Raw genomic sequence first — 21,844 nt, forward strand, 5'->3', positions numbered from 1 at the left:
TTACCATCTACTTATGGTTATTCAGTTTATGAAGCCTGTTACGGATCTAAATAAATCAAACGTTCTTTCTGGAACCTTCAAGATAATGGGTCTTTTTTGGGACCTTCATGTGGACTTTTATTTTTCTAGAATCTTCAAGTTGATGTGTTTTACTGGAACCTTCATGCGGATGTTTTTCTCTCTCTTCATGTGTATGGGTCTTTCTGGAACCTTCTGGTGGATGGGTCTTTTGGAAACCAAAAATGGTTCCCTTATTGCATCACTTTGAAGAATCACTCTGGCGACTTTATTAAGAGGATGCATTTTCTTCTAAGGCACTGCAGATGATTCAGATTGCAGCTGCCAGTCTTGTATTGAACCAGATGAGACAGACACGCGTCACTCCTGTTTACAGGTTGCTGCACTGGCTCCCTCATGTGGCACGTGTCAAGGTCAGATTCTTAATGCAGAGCTACAGTGTAGTCAATGGGTCAGCACCCATGAGGTCCTGTGCTCTTTCTCGCCCAGTCAGGTTTGCTTGTGATGGGTATCTGGTGATACCACCTCTGCATGGCATCAAATCTCAAACCAGACTCCTCATGAGTAGCTCCTAGCTGACAGATCGAGCTGCTCACCTCCATCCAAAGTGATGACTCCCTCAATGTATATTAAGAAGCGTCTGAAGACTTGCTTGTTCTGTGAATATCTGGTAATGACTTCGATAGATTCTTGCATCTGAGGAAAGATTAACTAGTCTTGGCGTTGTTCTGTAGCACTTGTTTCAAAATAGTCGATTATGCTGACCTCTTTTGGATAATTCACGTGACTGGCACAGTCGGGCAGTAGCTCTAAGCACCACTCCACAATTCTGCGCTAACAAGGCCTCTTCCAAAGCGTTAAGCCCTGTCAGTTTAGTGCAGTTGGGACCAAGTTGGACCGTATGGCTGCTGTTAACTCTGTAGCCACAGGTGGGATGCAGATGTTCGTGCTCTAGTACTGTGGAGGCCTCACTGAATTCTTAGAGGAGGAAACAAACCCCATCAGTTAAACTGTGGAGAGTTAGCTGCTGTTGCGTAGGAAGCCGCAATCCATTTGAAGGTTGAGGAGCAACACTCAACAATGAAGGCTGACGCATCTTGGATCCAATTTGTGGTCGCAGGCGGGTAGGAATGAGACAAAACTCTCACTCACATGAGTAACCCTGTAGCACCGTGATGGTTTCGAGGTGAGAACACAAGCGCTTCTTAGTGAGGAAAGTGGGTGAGCCATGTAGAAGCTCGTGCTTGATGAAATACCACGTCAGAAATTCCCTGACTGGCCTCCATGGTTGACAGTGCAACTCACCTTCCTCGATGAGCATCCTCACAGTTTGTATTGTGTAGCTATGCCAACACTGCCAATTAACTGACCTTGGAATGGCACCTCGTAGCGAATGGGAGGAACAAACATGACCAGTGATAGGCATCGATTTTAGGATTTCACACAAACCCAACACTGCCATGGAGATGTGCCTGGAGTTTAAGGATTTTTGATTTTGATATACTGTACTTCATTAATACCCAAGGGAGGAAATTGTCTTTTCGCATGACCTTTGAGGGTCAGCCCACTGTACGAATGTTTTGCTTAAAGGTCTTGCTCAAGGCTACAATAGAGTAGGACCCCTTAATCGCTGAGTGCCCGGGCAAAAAAAAGTAGACAACCTGGGTCTGCCAGAGTCTTCACCAGTGGCAGATCTACTATGGAACTAGTCCAGCTTAAGTTTCAGGGCCTCTGAAGCGACTTTAGTCCACATTGCTTAAACGGTTTTGGCCCCAAGAGGTGCTTCTTCTTAGCATACCATGATGGAATGAGCCTGTGGCTAAAAAAGCTCCTAGAGAGCGCCACCTGGAGGGGATGGAGGTGGGGGGTGTTTCATGATAGCATTCGATTTTGCCATCATCCTCTTGTCCACAACAGCTTCCAATTTATCCAGGGTTCATCCTGTGATGGTTCAGGCTCTCCTGATAAGTTTGTCCAGGCATTGTGCTGTGGTCAAGTTGCTTGCCCTGGAGACAGCATAGGCACCACACTGGCTACTATGGACTGGTAGAACATCTCCAGCAGTTTGCTGCACACATCAAAAGACCGGAGTCTCTTTAGCAAGTCCTGTCTGCTCTGACCCTTCTTGTGTTGACAGACCAGACCAGGCTGTTGTTTATGTGGATCCCCAGCTCCTTGTAGCTCTGCACCGCGTCAACGTCCTCTCCCTGAATGGTGAGTGGTCTCAGAAGCTTCTTGGCATGCCTGAATTGTACCACCAGTTCTTTGTCTTGCTGATGTTGAGTGGCAGGTTGTTGTCCCTGCACCACAAGATGAAGTCCTCTACAGCCTTCCTGGACTCTGACTCATCTCCATTATTAATGCAGGCTATGATGGAGGAGTCATCTGAAAATGTCTGTAGATGACAAGCACTGGGGTTGTGCTATAAGTCAGTTGTGTAGAAGATCAACAGGAAGGGGGACAGCGCCGTTCCCTGAGGTGCTCCAGTGTTATACACCACCATTTCTGACACACACAGCCCCACAAACCTCACAAACAACACCAAGTTAGCACTTTCAGAATTTTACAGCTCTGGATAGCATTTTCTAAATTCTCCATTTTTGGGGGAATCTAATGTCTTCGTTTTTAAATGAATTGTAGCAGTGTGGATGTAGCCTAAGCACCAGTGTGGCTGCAACATTCTGCAGTGATACCCGCATACAAACAGGTGTAATAATCTAAGTGACACGATATAAATGCTCGTGTCTCATTCTGTAAATCAGGAAATGACAGAATTAGCAAGCGTGAAGAGAAAGGCCTCGGGATTCCCTTCTAATTTAACTGAACATGAATATATAAACATTGAAGAAGCCAGAAATAAATCAGTTTAGCGCTCAATGGATGGCACTATAAATCATGGAGAAGACAAAGAAGGAAATTCACGTACTTATGCAAGGGGCAATGGGCGATCGGCTTTGCTGGTATCCTTTAGCACATCGGTTGCAAGTAATTCCTGTCACACCGTCCTTGCAGGGACACTGGCCAGTGGTCTGGTTGCAGGTTTTGCCAGCTGCACCCACGGGGTGGCAATCACACGCTGTGGAAAAAACAAACAAAAAAATAGACAAGATTAGACCGATTGTCATTGCAAGGCACACTGCAACATAAGTAACAAGAGTACATGAAGTGGCGACATAGGAAGTCTGGAGACTGGATTGCTCAGTGGAAGCTGTCTTTCTGAATGTGGTTTGATAGAGATGCTGCCAGGTCAGGTCAGGTCAGGTTGGGGAGCATGCACTGATACAGCGTGTTGCCGCATCCACCAACTGACGCAACAGCTAGTGATCCTGGTTGGCAACCCCCTCAGACAGACACACGGTCCAGTCCGACCCTCTGGAAATTACCCTCTATCTGCTGCAGCCAGGTGTTATGTGGCTATCCCCTTGGCCTGGTCCTCAACAATGAGGATCCTGTGAGCCGGATCACCCTCAGGTAATCACACCACATGACTGTAGTGCCGTAATGGACGCTTCCTCACAATTGCAGGTAAGGTGCCTCATTCGGGTCTCCATGAGCAACACAAAGTCAAACCAGCAGTAAAGAGATGCTGGAGGAACAATAATGGAGATTCTGTTTGATGTTAGTGGTATGACTCTTTACTCTTTGGCTGAATGTCACAAGAATTACATAAGAACTTAAGAAATTTAACAAATGAGAAGGAGATCGTTCAGGTCCATCGAGCCAGTTTGTTCAGTTAATAGCTAAACTGTCCCAACATCTCACCCAGATTCTTCGTGAAGGTTCTCAAGGTTCCCACTTCAACTCCACGTCTCGGTAGTTTGTTTCAAATTCCCACAACTCTTTGCGTAAAAGATATGCTTCCTGGCTTCAGTTATAAAGGCAATCGCTCCTTAATTTGCACCGATATCCTATGAGTACGGGATTCACCCTTAAGCTGAAAGAATGTTGCTGGATCGATAACTTTGAGGGTTTTAAAAACCAGGATGAGGTCCCCACGCAATCTCTGGGCGAGACTAAACAGGTGTAATTCTCGGAGTCTGTCAGAATTTGTGCAACACCCAGCCCAGTATTACCACCATTTGACTAAATAATCATGAGTCCCGGCGTGTGCAGGCTCCAAAAGGGTGAAGGTGCATGTGTAAGTGTGCATGGATCATTCTGAGGTTGATTGGGGTGCTTGGCTGATCGCATGTTCACATGCAAATGCAAGCGTGTCACACCTTGGAGCAGGGAGAGGACATATAAAGTTATAAAGGGAGCCTCCACAGTAGAGAGAAACAAATGAAAAGAAACAACAGAAGAACAGAGGTTATGGAAATAGAAAAGAGATGAGGAGGTGGAATGGAAGCAGGCGATTGAGAAAACAGCCCCTATGGCACTTGAGGGGTAAGGGGACACTCCTGCTGAGCAATTTTGGGGAGGAGAAGCGACTGACCGTTCTAGTGGAGCTCCTATGTCAGGGGATCACTAGCCGTATTAAGGTCTACTCTGGCTGCTGAGAACCCCTTCTGGGATAAGCGGAGGACATGTCAGCTTTTAGGAAGGAAGCACGGGGGGCTCATGGATTTTATACAGGATAGATGCTGCCTGGGATTTTATGGGATATATTTATGTTGATTTTAAACTCCACGTAGACACCCCTTAAATTGTGGATTATTTCTTTATTGAAATCACTGCACTGCACTTTTGGAACACTGTTTGTCATTTTAAATAAAAACACCCAACGCTTTGTACTAAACCCCTTGCTGGCTTCATCCTCAAGGTACATTATTGGAAGTTCTGGGTTCAAGTGGCTTCTGGAAATCTGACGATGCGGGTTCACTGCATGCCCCCATCTCATTTCCGGAAGCCCTGAACCCGACACCATCGGTAATGTTACCAATGAGCACGGCAGTGAAGCACATCAGCACATCAAATAGAGCAAGGGGATGGTGCAAAAGTGCAAAGTGTTTTTTATTTAAAACCAACAACAAAAACAAACAGTGTTCAAATAAATGGTGCAGTGTTTCAAAAAGTCTTCATTAAATAAATAATCCATAAAAACAGAAGTGAAGTGGAGGTTAAAATCCAACAGAAAAAAGTCGAGGTTAAAACAATGCTGGAAACAGTCTCTTTCAAAAACACAGCCCGGTGTCTTTTTACCTGGCGACTTCCCCTGCTTCTCCCATCGGACTTTGCAACAGGAGAGTCGCCATACCTGCAGCTGACCTTCTTACTTACTCAACTGATCTGGTGGCCTTCCGATCCCTGGCTCCAGTTCAGCTCACCTACATCGAGACTTGGCTTCTCTGGCGACCAGGACACCCACGTCAGGGAATTCACCGCCCAAGCCTCCCGACTTCTGCTGACTTCTCGGCCTTACGCGGTCAGCCATCCTTCTGCCGGTCACTCCTGTTCTTTCATACAATGCTCAGCGGGAGTGACCACTTCCAACACCCTGCTAGGGCTCACTGTCCAGCTAGCTGTGGACACTGCTCCCACCGGCTCTTTCTCTCTTCTCGCTGCTTCCTGCAACCTCTGTTTCTTTTACTTTCACTCCCCTTAGCCGCCATTTATGAAGCGGACGTGGCAGCTGTGGCAAATCAGCAGCCCCAAGCACAATCACGGATGCGGACGATTTCTCACCTGTACACTTAGGTGAGAAATGCCCACATCACAAATCATCCCCGGAACCGCTTCAGCCACACAACCACCACGCCCGCTCGCTAAGCCGTGAGTGCGGTGATTATTTATTTAAAACTGGCCTTCCTGATGGGAGCTGTGGACCCGCAACACCACCGGAAGTGACCTTGGAGTGTGGAGTGAACCTTCCCTTGTACGTTGACAGGGAGGTATTGCCTACATAGGGTTTAGTTTTTGAAGCTTTTCTCCAAGCTCCCTAAATATGGAGATACTAACCATCTAGCAGATGTGCGCGGTGGCCAATGAAGTAAAGTCGTCATTCTCCACAGGTGGACTGCACTTCTCTGTTCACCCCTGACTAATCTGAGAAGCGTGAGACTCTCGCTCTTCTCCTTGTTCCTGGATGGGAGGATTGCTGCTGTGTAAGATGTTTTGCTATCACCGAAGTATAAAACACTCAGATGTTGAGAGTCTCTTCCTCTTCATGGACAGGTGAGAACTGCATGTTTAATGCCTTCCCCTTGTACTGAGCCTTGATAGGAGAGGAGGATTTGCTCCTTTGTTTCCATGTTAAAAAGCCCCAGGAAGAAACAGGAGGTGCACAGGCCAAGTTTTCTCGGCAGTTTGATTTTCATAAAGTAAACAGTAAAACTACACGCACAAATAAACAGCCAGAGACTCGAAACGCTCTTCCCGAGGAGCTTTCTAGTGGTTGTCAGGCAGTTAGTTGAAGGCTAACCCCATCCTACCCAGCGCTGCAGTCCTGCCTCTTGTCACTTGTCACCCCTAAGTCCTTTACAGCATAATTATAGAATGATTCCATTTCAAAAGCTTGATTGCACAAAGATCGATTTCACAGTGCCCTGCAATGCTAAACACTCACAAGATCTTCTTAGCCGACGAGTGAATAATATAGACTTTCAGTAATCAGACTGGCTAACCTGCTGTTTCCCGCATCCCCCGACTTCCACATTTCTCTTGAGCCCTTTCTATACGGAGGGTCCTGGAAAGCGCTACACTGTGGCCTGCGTGCTTCTTCTTCCTGAGTATTCACTGTGCCTGGCTCTTCTGTTACACTGGCGCTTTAGCCCCCCACCCGTCCGTTATTTGCCAGAATTTGTTAATTAGTCATTAGCCCATTTCTGTCCACAAAGGAGTGAAATCACTCCAGACGCCCCTGGCAACATTATGGCTGCAGCTGTCTGATTGGAGTTTCAAATGTACCAATTAAGTCGTTTAACTGATCCCAGAGCTGGACGTAAAGCAACACTGAAGCGCTTCATTCTCATCTCCGCTCCCAAAGAGATGTACCATGGTAACTGACGTTAAACAATACATTTTATATACCTTGTCATCTTCAAATGCCAATGTACTAAAATACCACAGAGCAGGGGCCAGTGGCTTCTTATGGGTTGTGAACGATGCCACGCAGGGACTTGTATCCTGGCAGGAGCTGTGCTAGGATTCTTACCCTGCCAGGACACCAAAGACATGGTAGCACAGAAGAAGGCAGCAGTCTTAGGGCATTGTGCTAAATGGCACCCTTCCTGGGGTACGGCCCCACTACGGAATCTCAAAGGACACAATGGCAACCGTATTCCATTAACTCAGCCCAGTTGGGTTCCATGGGTGCCGCCAGGGGGCGCAGAAGAAGAGAGAAGCGAGCCCTACTTTGTCAGGCTTGTGGGTCATAGGTTTGGGACATTGCAAGTGCCTCCCGGGTTTTAGCTAAAAGGGGCTGCCCGTCACAACACAGGAGAAGGTGGAGGAACAGAGCAGAGGAGACAAAGTGTTGAAATTGTAATTGTGGTTGTGGTGTGGGAAACTCTTCCTTATAAGAGTTTCATACAGTAAAGCCCTTTGTATACAGGGCACTTGTGTTCAAGCAAGCCCAGACACTCACTCAGACTCCTCGCTCAAGTGAGTGTCCTGGATACAAACCAAGATCCAGGCCTTCAATGACCTCTTGGGCACGGCCATCAGCAGTGTGTCTGTCTGCGGAGAGAGTGTCAACCTCGTCGAGAAGTTTACTTACCTTGGCAGTGACATTCATGTCTCTGGTGACTCTTCCTATGAAGTCAGTAGACGGACTGGGAGAGCATGACGGGGTCATGAGGTCGCTGTAAAGGGGTGTGTGGCGCTCCCGATATCTATGCAAAATGGCAAAGGTCCAAGTCTTTAAAGTCCTGGTGCTTCCTATTGTGCTATATGGTTGTGAGACATGGGCGCTATCCAGTGACCTGAGATGAAGACTGGACTCCTTCAGTACCATGTCTTTTTAGAGAATCCTTGAGTACCGCTGGTTTGACTTTGTGTTGCTCATGAAGTCCTGAACATCACCTGCATTGTGAGGAGTTTCAGTTACGGCACTACAGCCGCGTGGCGTGATTCCCTGAGGGTGATCCGGCTCACAGGATCCTCATTGCTGAGGAGTCAACTGGCTGGACCAGGCCAAGGGGGCGCCCACTTAACACCTGGCTGGTCATTTCTGGAGGGTGGGACTGGACTGCATGTTTGCCGGGGGGTTGCCAGCCAGGATCTCGAGTTGTTTTGTTGTGTGGTGGGTGTGGCACCACACTGTACCGGTGCATGCTGCCCAACCTGACCTGACCGTGTCCAAGCCTTTGTGTCAGGAGTTTGGGGAGCTGCAGTGCCCCCTGGGGACCACAGAGTCTACTAGGATATAACCCTGTAGAACAGTATAATGGATTCTACCATATTTACATCACGGAAGTGCCTAAAAATAACTTTGAAAGAACTTGGTGTAAAATATTTATCACCAAAGTGAAGAGATTTTCTTTGGTAAATCCTAACAGCTTAAAATAACAAGAAGCGCTAATAGATGAATTTGCATTTGTCCTCAGTGTTTTTTATACAATATGCGATGCAAAACATGTTTGCTGTATGCATAGATTTGGATCAAATGTAGGGACTCTGCTCTGTTGGGCCCTTGAGCAAGGCCCTTAACCTGCAATTGCTGAGCGCTTTGAGTAGTGAGAAAAAATGCAAAAGAATTATTATGACTCGATTAAATGGATTCGGATCAGTGCTACCAGAAAGTTGTGCTTACTCCGCAAATTCCCCAACACTTCTACTTTACAGTGCCTTGTGAAAGTTTGTCCTGTTTTGTCGTAGATTTAAAATGGATCTTCATTTGGATTTTATGTGATGGACTTAACAATGTAGCTCAAATCGTTGAAGTGGAATGAAAATAAAATAAAGTGTAAAGTTGGGAGTGTATGTAGACTCATCCCCTTTGCTATGAACCCCCTAAATAAGATCTGGTTAAAACCAATTAACTTCAGAAGACCCACCATTAGTAGATTGGGGCCCACCTGTGTGCAATCAAAGTGTCACGTGATGTCTCTATAAATAGACCTTTTCTGAAAGGCTCCTGACTCTGCAACACCCCTAAGCAAGCAACATGAAGACAAAGCTGTGCTCCAAACTGGTCAGAGACAAAGTCATGGAGAAGTACAGATCAGGTTTCGGTAAAATATCTCACACAGCACCGTTACATGCATTAAAACAATATAGAAAGAATATGGCACCATTACAGACCTGACAAGTGAAGGCCACCCACCAAAACTCAAAGACTGGGCAAGGTGAACATTAATCAAAGATGCAATGAAGACTCCTAGGACAGTACTGAAGGAGCTGCAAAGATCCACAGCGGAGATTTGAGTATTTGTCCATAGGGCCCATTTAAGTCATACACTCCACAGAATGGGGCTTTATGGAAGAGTGGGCAGAAAAAAAGCCATTGCTTAAAGAAAACAACATTTGGAGTTGGCTCAACATTATGTGGTGGACTTCCACAAACACATGGAAGATGGTCAGATGAGACTAAAGTTGAACTATTTGGCCATGTGTGGCCCAAACCCAACATTGCTCATCACTCCGAGAACTCATTAGTACAGTGAAGCGTGGTGGTGGTGGCAGCGTCACGCTGTGGGGACAGGATTGAAGTAAAGATGGATGACACTAAATTCAGGGCAATTTCTGAGAAAAACCTGCTTCAGTCTACCAAAGATTCGAGACGAAAGTTTACCTTCCAGCAGGACAAGGACACCCAAATATACTGCTAAAGCTAAACTGGAGTGGTTCACAGGCGGACATTCTAATGTCTTGGAATAGCGGAGTCAAAGGCCAGACCCCAATCCTTTTGAGAATCTGTGGCACAACTTGAAGATGGCTGGACACCAACACAACCCAGCAAACTTAAAGGAGTTGAAGCCTTGAGGAATGGCCAAAAATCACAATGGCGAGATGTGCTGAGCTAAGAGAGGCGCAGAACAACAGACTTACAGCTGGAATGGCAGCAAAAGGGGGCTCTACAAAGCATTGACTTTGGGAGGGGGGTGAATACTAATGCACACTCAGGATTTCTGTTCCTTTTTGTGTTTAATGTTGTTTGTGTCACAATCAAAAATATTTTGCACCTTTAAAGTGGTAAACATGTTGTGTAAAACAAATGGTGCTAACCCCCCAAAAAGTCATTTGAATTCCAGGCTGTAATGCAACAAAACAAGACAAACATGGAGGGGGCAATGAATACTTTCACGAAGGCACTGCACGTCTGCTGATCACTGCACCACAAGGTAATCCTTTAGACTTGTTTGGTAAGCTAAGTGAGAACAGAACCAAAGAGCGACTAGCGGGTATGTTGAATGAATTATTAATTCCATAACTGTAATTGCAGGTTTCCTTATATTGGGAGCTCGTAGGGTGCTGAAGCCTGGCTACCCTACCTTGTGAGATCAAATAAATGCTATCACATCAGAATGATATCATTCTTTACTGGATTGAAAAAAAAAAAAAGAAATATGTGGATCAGGAATGTTTACTCTTTTATCCCTGCATTTTCCAAACTCCATTTGTTTTCATTACAGACAAACTCTACAGTAGTTGTGTAATTAGAGAAGTCCACCCTGGAAGAAGATGCCATAACACCATTTGGAACACCAACAGCCCCTTGCACTCTGCCAATTCCAAGTCAATGCGTGTGTTTGGGATATGGGAAGGGGATGTAGATGCCCCTTAGGAACAGGAAGCGGCCTGTGCCACAAATGCAAATGGAGGTCCACTCATAACGTCTGATCGTAAACGTTACTCGTCACGTATAGTGCTACATTTATTAATCAGTGGTTTATTTTACGCTAGTCGCAGCACCAGTCACAAACGGCTAATAGAGTCGTTAAAATATATTTGTTATCTGTTGCTGTACGTGTTTGCTTTCAGCTGTGTTCTGGTCAGGTTTATAAGGTTTCATAGCCAGTTACATTTTTGTAACGTTTAAACCAGGGGAAGGGTTTCAAAGTCACGTGTATTGTCCATTTTGTGCCATTTATTAACCTCCTTAACGTGACACTTTTTCTTGAAAAAACGTGCAAAAAAGTGTTGCACTTTTCTTGGCTTGAAATTTTTTTTTATTAAACCTCATCTTTCTTCTGTACTAAAAGTACAAAGTTGGAAGTGCAGAAAGAATAATAATGATACAAATAATAATAATGATGAAGAATAATGACAATATGAACGGCACACTGCACGTGTGCGAGTGACCCAAGCGTCACACTCGAAATGATCAGAATCAATTTCGGTTTCAATTTCACTGCATGAAGACAGATTCACCTCATCATTACTGCCGGTGAGACACTCGGGCCTGACGCTTATGCAAGACACACCTATACAGTTGCCCGGGTGAAGCTGTTGACACTTTTATAACTCGGGTCTTACGTGTGATGCCTCTTTACCATTGCCAGAGTGACACTCGGGTCTAACACTTTTAGCTTTGTTTTTACAGCCCGAGTGACGCGGAGGCTAACTTTTTAATGTTTTTTTTGTATATTATGTGCATCATTCTTTGTTCTGATATAAACTGACAAAGAAACAAAAGAGGTCTTCAGTACAAATACGCAGCATTGGCCCTCTTAAAAGAGAACTGAATTAGAGACATCATATTCAACACTTTTGAGGTTTTAATATGTGTGTGACGTCACTGCACATTCTAATAATGACTTGCTGATATGAATTATTATACGTTTCAATCGTCATGTAGCTGCTCCGGCTGAATTTCCCTGCTTGGATCATAGGAGTTGTCATCCCCCAGTTTCTCTCAAATGTTGCATGCGCATGGATTGGAACTTTATAACTGAGGAGTCTGGTGCTTTAGTACAGGTGGGTGGGCACAGAGAACATGGAAGCAGGGTTAAGTGATCAATGAAAGGGATTTTTGCAAGTGGTTACTTTGCAGTGAGGACTGGCTTCAGCCTACCCGCAGAGATAAGACAATATTTTAAGATATTAAGAGGTGAGGTGGTATGTTCTGTGTGAACATGTGGTTTTCGTGTACCTTGTTTTTCGGATCTTTTAATGTTAAGCCTGAATGCCAGTTTAACTGAACTGAAAACATTGCCAGTCCATTCCTAGTTCTCTTTGCCCACTAACAGAATATTAACAAGAATTATGCCTGAATGGATTCACTCACCTGCAGTCACAACACACACACACACACACATACCCACCCACGGTATGCCCAATAAGGGGTACACTTGCCACACGGGTGATCTCCTCCTAAGCCATCAGCATGCAGTTTCCAGTGCGGGAAAGGCGAGTGCTGCGATTAGCATTTCTGCAGTCTGATTTGCATATGGAGTGTGCGCCTCGGCAATACCACCTGAATACTGAACATTCACTACGAGAGGCGATTAACATGCAGGCAGGCGGTGGGCTGGTCTCAATTGCAGCCACCTTTCGGTGTGTGAGATGCGGCAAGGGGCTTCAAAGTCCTCATCAGCAAGTGAGCATCTTTCCACAAGCTTCCATTTTCTGTTTCAGCTTAGTATTATTATCATTATTATTATTATTTTTTTTTTTGCTTGCTTATTGTTCTGAGGGGCTGTTATAACTAAGAGAGTCAAGAAAAGGACAAAAAAAAAAAAAAAGAGAGAAATGAGTGGCTTCTTTGTAATGAACAAGACCCCCTTCTTGGTGGGGATTTCAAGAAAAAATGTGCGGTCAGGCAGTCGGCCTGTATGTAGTTGCTTATACTGTAAACCCCTGCAGCCCCCAACACATTTAGATTTTTCATTTCTTATCATTTGCCCCAAAAATGCCCATATTAATGCCTATTGTTTAATTCAGAATTCATTTGTCTGCCTAGAAGTAACAAGCTGGGCCTCGCCGCTTCAGATGTACTAATTTAGTTTCTTTGTTATGTTCTATTAGTAGCTAAGACTTTGTTTATTGTTATTGTTAATTATTATTATTATTATTATTCTGGCGTGTATCATAAGCCAGCATGTTCAATTGCTGGGCATATGTCCCACACTGGCTTTTCTGCCCAAATTGAAATTTTTCTTTTGTATATAGAAAAGGCATTCAGACAAATAATGAAAAGAAGATGTGTCATGCTAAATTGAAAATGGCAATTTAAGGACTTGCTTTAGTAAAAAAATCAAAAACAAAAACTCTGAAGTCATTAGAAAAACAAATATTACAAGCTTAAACCAAAGTATGCTATTTGTGGTTAATCCAGTCCCACCAAAGCAATGTCAGCCGCATGCAAGGCGAGACGTTTATGGATCTATTAGAATCAAATTCTTCTTCTTCCGTAGCTATTCCCATTTTGATACGGGGCTGCGATTTTTTTTTCACTAGAGGTTTTGGCGAGATTTTTATGGACGGATGCCTTTCCTGACGCCAGCGTCTACTAGAATCAAATTTAAAAAAATTGACTTTTATGGACGGATGCCTTTCCTGATGCCAGCGTCTACTAGAATCAAATTATAAAGAATTGATTTTTAAATTAGAAATAAAGTATCGGTCTTTGCCTAACACTGAATTTAATAGTCAAGTAATGGCAGTGCCCTCCATAATGTTTGGGACATTGATTTCCCCCTCTGCTCCACAGTTTAATATTCCTGGTCTACCCAGCATGGACTTTGCTTCTTCTCACTGCATCTCCATGGGCTTCCTTTTAGCTGCTCCAGTTTCCTCCCACAGTCCAAAGACATGCAGGTTAGGTGAATTGGGGGTCCTAACTTGGCCGTAGTGTGTGTTTGCCCCGTGATGGACTGGCACCCTGTTCAGATTTTTTTTTTTCTTCTCCCTGCCTTGTGCCCTATGCTGGATGGGATAGGCTCCAGCAGACCCCCCGTGACCCTATTCAGGACTAAGTGGGTTATAAAATGACTGACTGTCATTTCAGATGTGATTAAGGTGCACATTGCTGACTTTCATTTAAAGAGATTTGCATACTTTCTGGTCACCCCATTTCAGGGCACCATAATGTTCATTATGAAGTTCCTGATGTTCTTGCTGCATCTCGGAGATTTGATTCAGAGAAAAGATCAAATTCTTACAGTATATTTGCTCAGAGATATCAATATTTATGCACTGGCATGGAGTCCATTTTTTTTTTTACGTGCCCTTACAGAAATTGTCCCTAACACATAGGCAGCAAATGTCACCCAGAGGCCTTTTCAGGTGTGTTCGCATATAACGTAAAAAGCACCTATTGCAGTAGTCATGTCTGTCTGCACGAAACGACTTGGCTCCCAGTAGGCTCATTTTGTAGAAACCTGCAACACGTATTCTTCATGGAAACTAGTTGGAACTGTTCAGTCTTCGTTGAGATACCATGAATGCAACCCGCCGTAGACATTTCTGAAATTTCTAAATCTCCCATTGGAAAGTACTGGGGGACTCAACTACCGTAAACCAGAGAAGCATCCTGTGTGACTTCCGCCGCAAATTACTTTACTGTTCTAATTTTACTTTGAAAGTGGTTATTTCAACTTCTATTTTTTAAAAATATTTTTTCTTTTATTCATTCGACGGCCACTGTTGTCTGCACAACGCCTGTAGTTGTGCACAGTCACCTTGCGGATGGACACGTCACTGGATGGGGACAAATGTAATAAGAAAGATACAACGTTAGATGTGTTTTTATTTTTTCATCTGGGGAAAAAGCTTGAGTTGCTGCTGGAAGAGGTGTTGGTGAGGCCAGCAGGGGGCTGCCTACCCTGTTGGTCTGAATGTGGATCCCAATGCCCCAGTGCAGTGATGGGGACACTGTGCTGTAAACATGGTGCCATCTTTCGGATGAGACGTCAAACTGAAGTTTTGACTCTCTGTGGTCATTAAAGGTCCCTGGACATCCTTTGTAAAGAGCAGGGTGTATCCTGATGTCCCCACCACGGCCTGGTCATTCTGGCCCCCTAATCATCCCCTGGCTCTCTCACCACTTCATCACCTAACAGCTACACTGGTGCAGTATGTCGCATCATCAGGTGGATGCTACACATTGGTGGTGAATGAAATGGCTCCCCACTCACTAAAGCACTTTGAATAATGAGAAAAGTGCTTTATAAATGTAATGAAAGATTATTATTGTTCAATTCACAAATAGCTTATTATATTTTTCATTTATTCACTACAGTAGTGATTGCTTATTTGGTCATCACTGTCCCTGACTGTACAGCTAAAGGTGTAGGCCTCGTTATATGCTAACAGTTACAAGCAACAAAAATCCTATTTCGTGACGCATGTAATTATCAGTGCTCACACATTATTGCTTTTTCTCATCACATTTCACAGTACATTTATTTATTTTGTCTGAGATATTCATTTGAAGGTTGACAAGGTCTTTCCATGTTGTTAGCTGCTCGATACTGAGTTGCCTTCCTGAGTTGTGTGATCTGGGCTTTGTTAAATAGCCTTGCTTGGGTTAACTGAAACAAAACGCATCTTGGATTAGTCAGAACAAGACAGATACTGAAATTTTATCCTAAAAAATAAATAAATAAATAATGGTTTCTTCTAAACAAAAATTCTACTTTCAAAATCAAAATAAACACGCCTTCTACAAAGTGTAAATGCTGCGCCGAGATGCTTATGGTTAATATGGAGGTTAATCCTTCCAGCGATGGAGCGAGTTTATACAAGTGGCGCGGGATCCGTCTTTTCCGGCTTATTTTTGATCTTTCAAAGTATTTGCCTCTGATGAAAAAAGATGTTTAAATGAAGGAAGGAAGCGATGATGTGTAATGTGGGAAAATTGGTCACTGGAACCTTTTCCAAGGATTTCCTTGACTGATCACCAAGCCTTACATGCCTTCTGCACTTAACCAGGCAAGAAGGGCAGCATCATAAAAAGGTCACCGGCTTTGCCCCTTTCATCCTCATTCACTGGGGGCAAATTACAGCCAATTTGGATAATCACGGGCAGTGACATCTGTCAAGGGGTGAGTAGGCAGACCACCAGAACTCACTGGACAAAAGTCATTACCAGCAATCAGGCTGAAATGGCATCCTCTACACCTTGCCTTCCTAATTGAGTCTCAACCTGCTGGGAGCCTTGGTCTGTCCAGTCTGATGAGGAGACCACTAGGGATTCAAATCCACCTTTATGAGTTAAAGGAGGGGGATTGAGGCGTGTGTATCTTATTTAATTTGTAAAATTCAGCTGTACTTCATTTTTACCATTCACACAGAACCCGTGATTTCGGCACCCAGTACAAAATCCCCTTTCTTGTTGTGCCCCGTAGGGGACGCCTCACAGCCCCAAGTTCTTGGCACAACTTTACAAAAACAGTTCCGGTGCAGACAACTAGTTTTATTTCACAAGTGCCCTACACAGGTCTCTCTTTTCGGTCACTCCAAAACTTTAGCATCATAATTGTTCTCCTCCTCCGCTCCTCCCAGGAGAGTTTCGTTCAACTCTTGCTCCCCAAGTGGATGGAGGTGACCCCTTTTATACCAGACCCGGGAGGACTTCTTGAAGCAAGCGTAAGGTGGAAGCTCCAGAAAGTAGAGACATTCACATGGGACTGCAACTTCTAGCATGCTCTGCAGGCACATGAATGGGCATACTGGCCTAAGAATGCTGCAACCCAAGTGTGTCAAGCATGCACTTTTGGGAGGCTGTAGTCTCCCCTTGTCCGCCCACTATACTGGTCTCCCTGCCAGGGATTTATCCTGACTGGAATGTCAGTCCACCCCTGCTCTGCATCACACAAGTGTCAGAAACCACAGACGAGTGCGTAGGCCTCAGAAACCTTCCCAGGGAATATTTGTAGGCCAAAATGGTACAGAAAATGCTCATAGGATAGGATTTTATTGTCAAGAATCAATACTGACTGTACACAGAGGACTATTGGGTATTATTCCCTTTAAATAAGACCCTTATCAGGCTGGGACACCTTTATTAAGGAAGGCCTGGTGGGGGAGAACATGCTCAGGGCTTTATCTCCTCCAGATCACTAGATGGCAGTCCCCCTGGGTTGCAGCAGTGCCTCAGATTCCCACAGGGCTTCATGGGAATTGGAGTTTGGGACAGTCATGTTGGGTTTCCATGGGTGTCGCCGGGGGGTGCTGCAGGGATTGTGAAGCACTACTTTGTCGGACTTCCGCCTCAACAAGAAGTGTTTCTGAACCATGCTAATGAGCTGCCAGAAATACTCACGAGTGCAGGATAAAAGGAGCCCACTGCCATTGCTCCAAGAGCCAGAGTTGGTAGGAAGAGGGGCGCAGCTTTCTGGAGGAGGAGTGGTGGCAGATGGAGCAAGAAAGAGAGAAGAAGAGAAAGCCAGTGCTGCGTGCTTTATTATTGCATTGTGCTTACTCTGTGGGAAACCTGGGAAGCGTTTCCCACAGCCAAATAAAAGCTGTGTCAGCGAAAGAACTTGTGTCTGCATCCGTCTGAGTCGGGCTGGGGGAGTTGGTGTGCCCCCTGGCAGGCCACACACTGTCCAGATGGTCAAAAGTTCGGCGTGCTAGGAAGGGGCTTCTTTCGGAGTTCTATAACACTGCTAGGGTTACTGGAAACAGAGACTCCCTTGAAGATAGAATGGAGGCCCTGCTCTCGATTGATAAGACTAAACATGTCAGAGCATTGGGGGTTCAGAAACGCCATGACCTTCCACAGGTCAGTCTGACATAATGGCTTCAATAAGGGCCCTGTTATGATTTGCTCTTTTTTTACGTTACATTTGTCTTTTTTGGCTTATGCTGTATCTGAATCTGCAAAAGTCTGTAAGATGTGCTTTAGATCCATTCTATATTTTCATGTCTTTTTTTATGCCATATTATGTTGTATTGGGTCTTCACCATGGTGTGGTCCTTCCTTCTTTTGTAGCCATGGTAACCAACTCGGAGCACACACCACAATTTAAAAGGTCTCCACTGTACACTGATGGAATTGAATCATTTTAATGCGTGATTTACTTTGACAGGGGATATAAAGAATTCTCACTTCGATTTTTATTGACTACAACTTTTGAATTCTGATTTAGGCTTTGGTAAACGATGGGAATCCAAAATACGTGCTTGAAAATCAAAAACTGGACCAGCTGTATAAACTGTGTGCTCATGGGAAACAGTTTAAAAGTTTGGGTGATAGTAATTCTCCACCAAGCCAGGGGCTGGCGCTGTGTGATAACAGTCCCTCTCTTTACCTTCCTCTGCAGAAATGAAGACTGATGGCTCTCCACCTCTGACGTCACTTTCGGTGGGTCCGCCCACCTGGCCGCAACTCTTCCTCCCAGAATGCCTCATAGGCGGAAGAGCCGCCATCTTGGTTAGTCATCCTGAGAGGATGGAAGTCGGAGGGAGACTCATTTAGCGTGTAAACTCATTTCTTTTTGAACTGTCATCTTTCAATTATATGGTGGTTTACCGCGAGGTGCCCTAACACTTTGTAACATTGTCAGCTTTTATTAGAAAGTAGACTTAACAATTCCCTGCTGGATAAAGGAGTGGCAAGAGTGCGACTCTTATGATTGTTTTCTTTCTTCTACTTTTTTTTTGCACCTACATGAAGTGTTTATGGTAATCTACAGGTATGTGTCTTTTCTTGGGTTTGACATGTCTTTTTTGTTTAAATATGTTCCACGAGAGAAATTTTTACTGTATGACACAACACCATTTTGTTTTTCTCATGGGTGCTGCCATTTTCTGCCTTTTGGGTTGGTAGTAACCATGATGGTGTCCTGCAGGGCGGTGCAAGGTACGGTACCATTGACACGCCCATATTAATGTCTGCGAGTTCACTTTTGTTTAATTCACGACTGAATGAAAACGGTGTGTTTTTTGATGGTGACTCCTTCTGGTTTTAAAGGACTTATTTTCTGAGGGTTTGACTGTGATTCGTGTTCAGCCCCTTGGTTTGTCGAAAGATAGCCTTGATTCCTAGTTAACGGAGTTTGTGTGGCTCTGGCTGCGTCTTCTCTGCCCGTCCCTTTCTAAAAATCTTTTACGGTCTCATTGAGATACAACAGTGACAGGCTATGTGATAAGACGGCACTTCAGGGTCGATTGGGGTGCTTGGCTGAATACACATTCACTGGCAAATGCGAGAGGGTCAGTCAGGTGCCTCATTCCCACCTCGGGGTAGGTAGGGGACAGCACTTGAAACCTGTCGGGGTTATAAAAGTGGCCTGCATGGCAAAATGGGGACAAAAAAAAAAAAAAGAGGATTAATAACAAGAGGTGGAGAACTGTGAGTGAGCACTGGGTCGGCTGCCTTAGCAGAAAGAGGCAGAGAGCTCAGTAGCTCCATGGAAGTGCAAACGATCGGCACTCTAGTGGGTGATCGTTACCCGCTGATTTATTGGAGAAGTGGGTACGATGGTGGTGGAAACCTCCTTAGGGAGTGAAGGAAGACCGGAGGCAGCCAAGATTTTGGGACGGGGTGTCAGAAAGAAGGACTACTGCTGCTGGTGTCTCTCCAGACTGAGCAAGCCATGGGATGAGTTGGGGGAAACAGGAGAGAGGAAGTTGTGTAGGCCTCAGGTCAACAGAGAAAAAATCAACTATCCGACAACTGTGTCTTATTATTATTTTATGCTCGGATTTTAACTCGCACACTATTTACTGATTTTTATTGGCTGATTTATGGTACTGCATTTCTTGGATCACTGATTGGCTTTTAACCAAAGCACCTGAAGCACTTTGCACCAATGCCTTGCTGACTGTGTGTGTTTGTCCTCATTTGCCTGGCTCATCTCGGTTTATGACTAATAGACAGTTCTGGGTTCAAGATGGTCCTGGAAGCAACTACAGAATGAGGAGCTGACCCGGACCACCAGAGAGCTATGAATGGAACAGCAGTTGAGCCAATCGAGCTAAACGAGGAGGGTCAATGAGCTGTTCCAAGTATTGGTTGGGTCATCATCTTACCCTTTTGATGATATCCTCTTTTGAATAAGGCAGCCCCTCACTCCAGGACCATTGTGGAGTGACTGTTAAGTCACCAAATGCTTATTTTATAGAATCTGACAGACCGGATCAGACTCACCAAGACACTGAAACAGATAAAAGTGGGCTCAAGATAAGAACAAATGGATGAGTGGTTAATATTTCAGGAGTTGCACGACCATATTAAGGTCTGTGAGTTCATTTATTTTATCCAAGAGACGGGATGAAAACTACATTTTCTGACGATGAAATCCTCAAGAACAGGGATGTCAGAGAGGTGTTTATTTAATTATTTTTTCTTTCTTCTTGAAGTATTTGATATTATATTGTCTTAGCACCTCTGCGGCACATGATGGGTTGACATCACCCTCCTGAGTCTGTCAAATCAGATCAGATCATTGTGAGAATGCCATATTCCAGGTGCTTGGAAGCAGACATTTTCCATCACAGCTTTTATTCACCCTCCATGGACATCTTACTGTTTCTGTATAAGAAGAGCGACGAATGCCCTGGATGATACAGCTGAAAATGTCTTGGTTCTGGAATTCAGAGAGTAAATTCATCCAGAAAAACATTTGTGGTTTGGTTGTGGGTGTCGGATTTTACTGCTCGCTTTGTTAATTGTCTTTTGTTCCTTTACAAAGTTTTAGATATCTTCATCTATTCAAGATAAGCCCCTCACTTACATCTACTTGTGTTGGCTTTGACCTCCCTTCTCGGCAGTCAAATGTTCCTCTTCGCCCCAATCATTTCTTTGTTTTTCGCTCCACCTGCCCAAACTGCCACAGCCTGCTTTTCCTCACATCCACAACTTGATGAATTAATCAAAAACAACATTTAGGAAAAACAACTGTGGCCGGCATCTGTAAGTTTCCCTTATGAAGGCCCTCCACCTGTGAATGCCTGAAGCAAAGCAGTGGTCTTTTGCAGCTGTCAGAGCTTTCACTTGGGCAACTCTCTTCACACATTCGCTGGCCTTTTTTGTTTATGCTGTCACATGATTTCCAAGTAATTCTGCTGGCCGAGTAATGGGGCGGATGGGGTGGGAATCATATTTCATTAACTGTTTATCTAGCATTCCATTTCAAGTCATTGCCTTTCTTAGTCACCGCTTTCAGAATTGCCCTATTGAATTTGGCCAAACGAACAAGACAAATAGGCGTTAGTGGCGGTAAGCGTAAAAATCGAAAACATCCCAAATACAAAAGGGAACATAATGCACAACCTCAACACTTATTAGTCATCGGGTTTGGAAGGTGAGCTTTTTAAAAACTAAATTAAAATGCAAAACGTTTATTGAATAAGCACTGGTGTAAATTGTCCGATTCGTACAATCCCCCAAAAAACTAAACCACAGCGTATAACTAGCGAGAAGATGTCTGAGGAGTGGAGAAGAAGGGTATGAATACAAATTTCCAACAATAGGGGACAATGTGAAGAGCTGTCGTAACTTCAGGGGTATAAAGCTGATCAGCCACACCATGAAGAGATGAGAAAGAGTGACGGATGCCAAGCTGAGACGAGAGGTGGCGTCATGCCAGGAATGAGTACTACAGATGCAATGTTTGCTTTCAGAGCGTTCATGGAGAAGTACAGAGAAGGTCAGAAGAGGTTGCATTGTGTGTTTGAGGACTTGGAGAAAGCGTTTGACACGGTGACTAGAGAGGAGTTATGGTGCTGAATGAGGAAGTTGGGAGTGGCAGAAAAGTATGTGCAGGATATGCATGAGGACAGTGCGACTGTGGTGAGTTGTGTGGTAAGAATGACAGCGTCGTTCAAGGTGACAGTGGGATCACACCAAGGATCATCTCTGAGCCCCTTCCTCTTTGCCATGGTGATGGACAGGTTGACAGATGAGGTCAAACAGGAGACTCCGTGGACTGTGATTGGCATGGGTAACATTTTGATCTGTAGGGAGAGTAGACAGCAGGTAGAGGCAAACATAGGGAGGTGGACGTACACACTGGACAAAAGGGGAATGAGAGTCAGTAGGAGTAAGATGGAG

At 44.6% G+C, this 21,844-nt stretch overlaps 1 protein-coding gene across 4 annotated transcripts in view; it reads right to left on the minus strand.

The window, feature by feature from the left end:
* The window catches only part of ntn1a (netrin 1a), a 249,427-nt gene that overhangs the window by 73,038 nt on the left and 154,545 nt on the right, over nucleotides 1–21,844 (minus strand). For all 4 annotated transcript variants that reach the window (XM_039740676.1, XM_039740677.1, XM_039740674.1 and 1 more), the window contains exon 4: nucleotides 2,945–3,094. In XM_039740676.1, the coding sequence (XP_039596610.1) occupies nucleotides 2,945–3,094 (150 nt within the window). The remainder of the gene's footprint in view (nucleotides 1–2,944; nucleotides 3,095–21,844) is intronic.

The sequence above is a fragment of the Polypterus senegalus genome, chromosome 17, assembly GCF_016835505.1.
Source record: "Polypterus senegalus isolate Bchr_013 chromosome 17, ASM1683550v1, whole genome shotgun sequence".
Lineage (NCBI taxonomy): Eukaryota > Metazoa > Chordata > Cladistia > Polypteriformes > Polypteridae > Polypterus > Polypterus senegalus.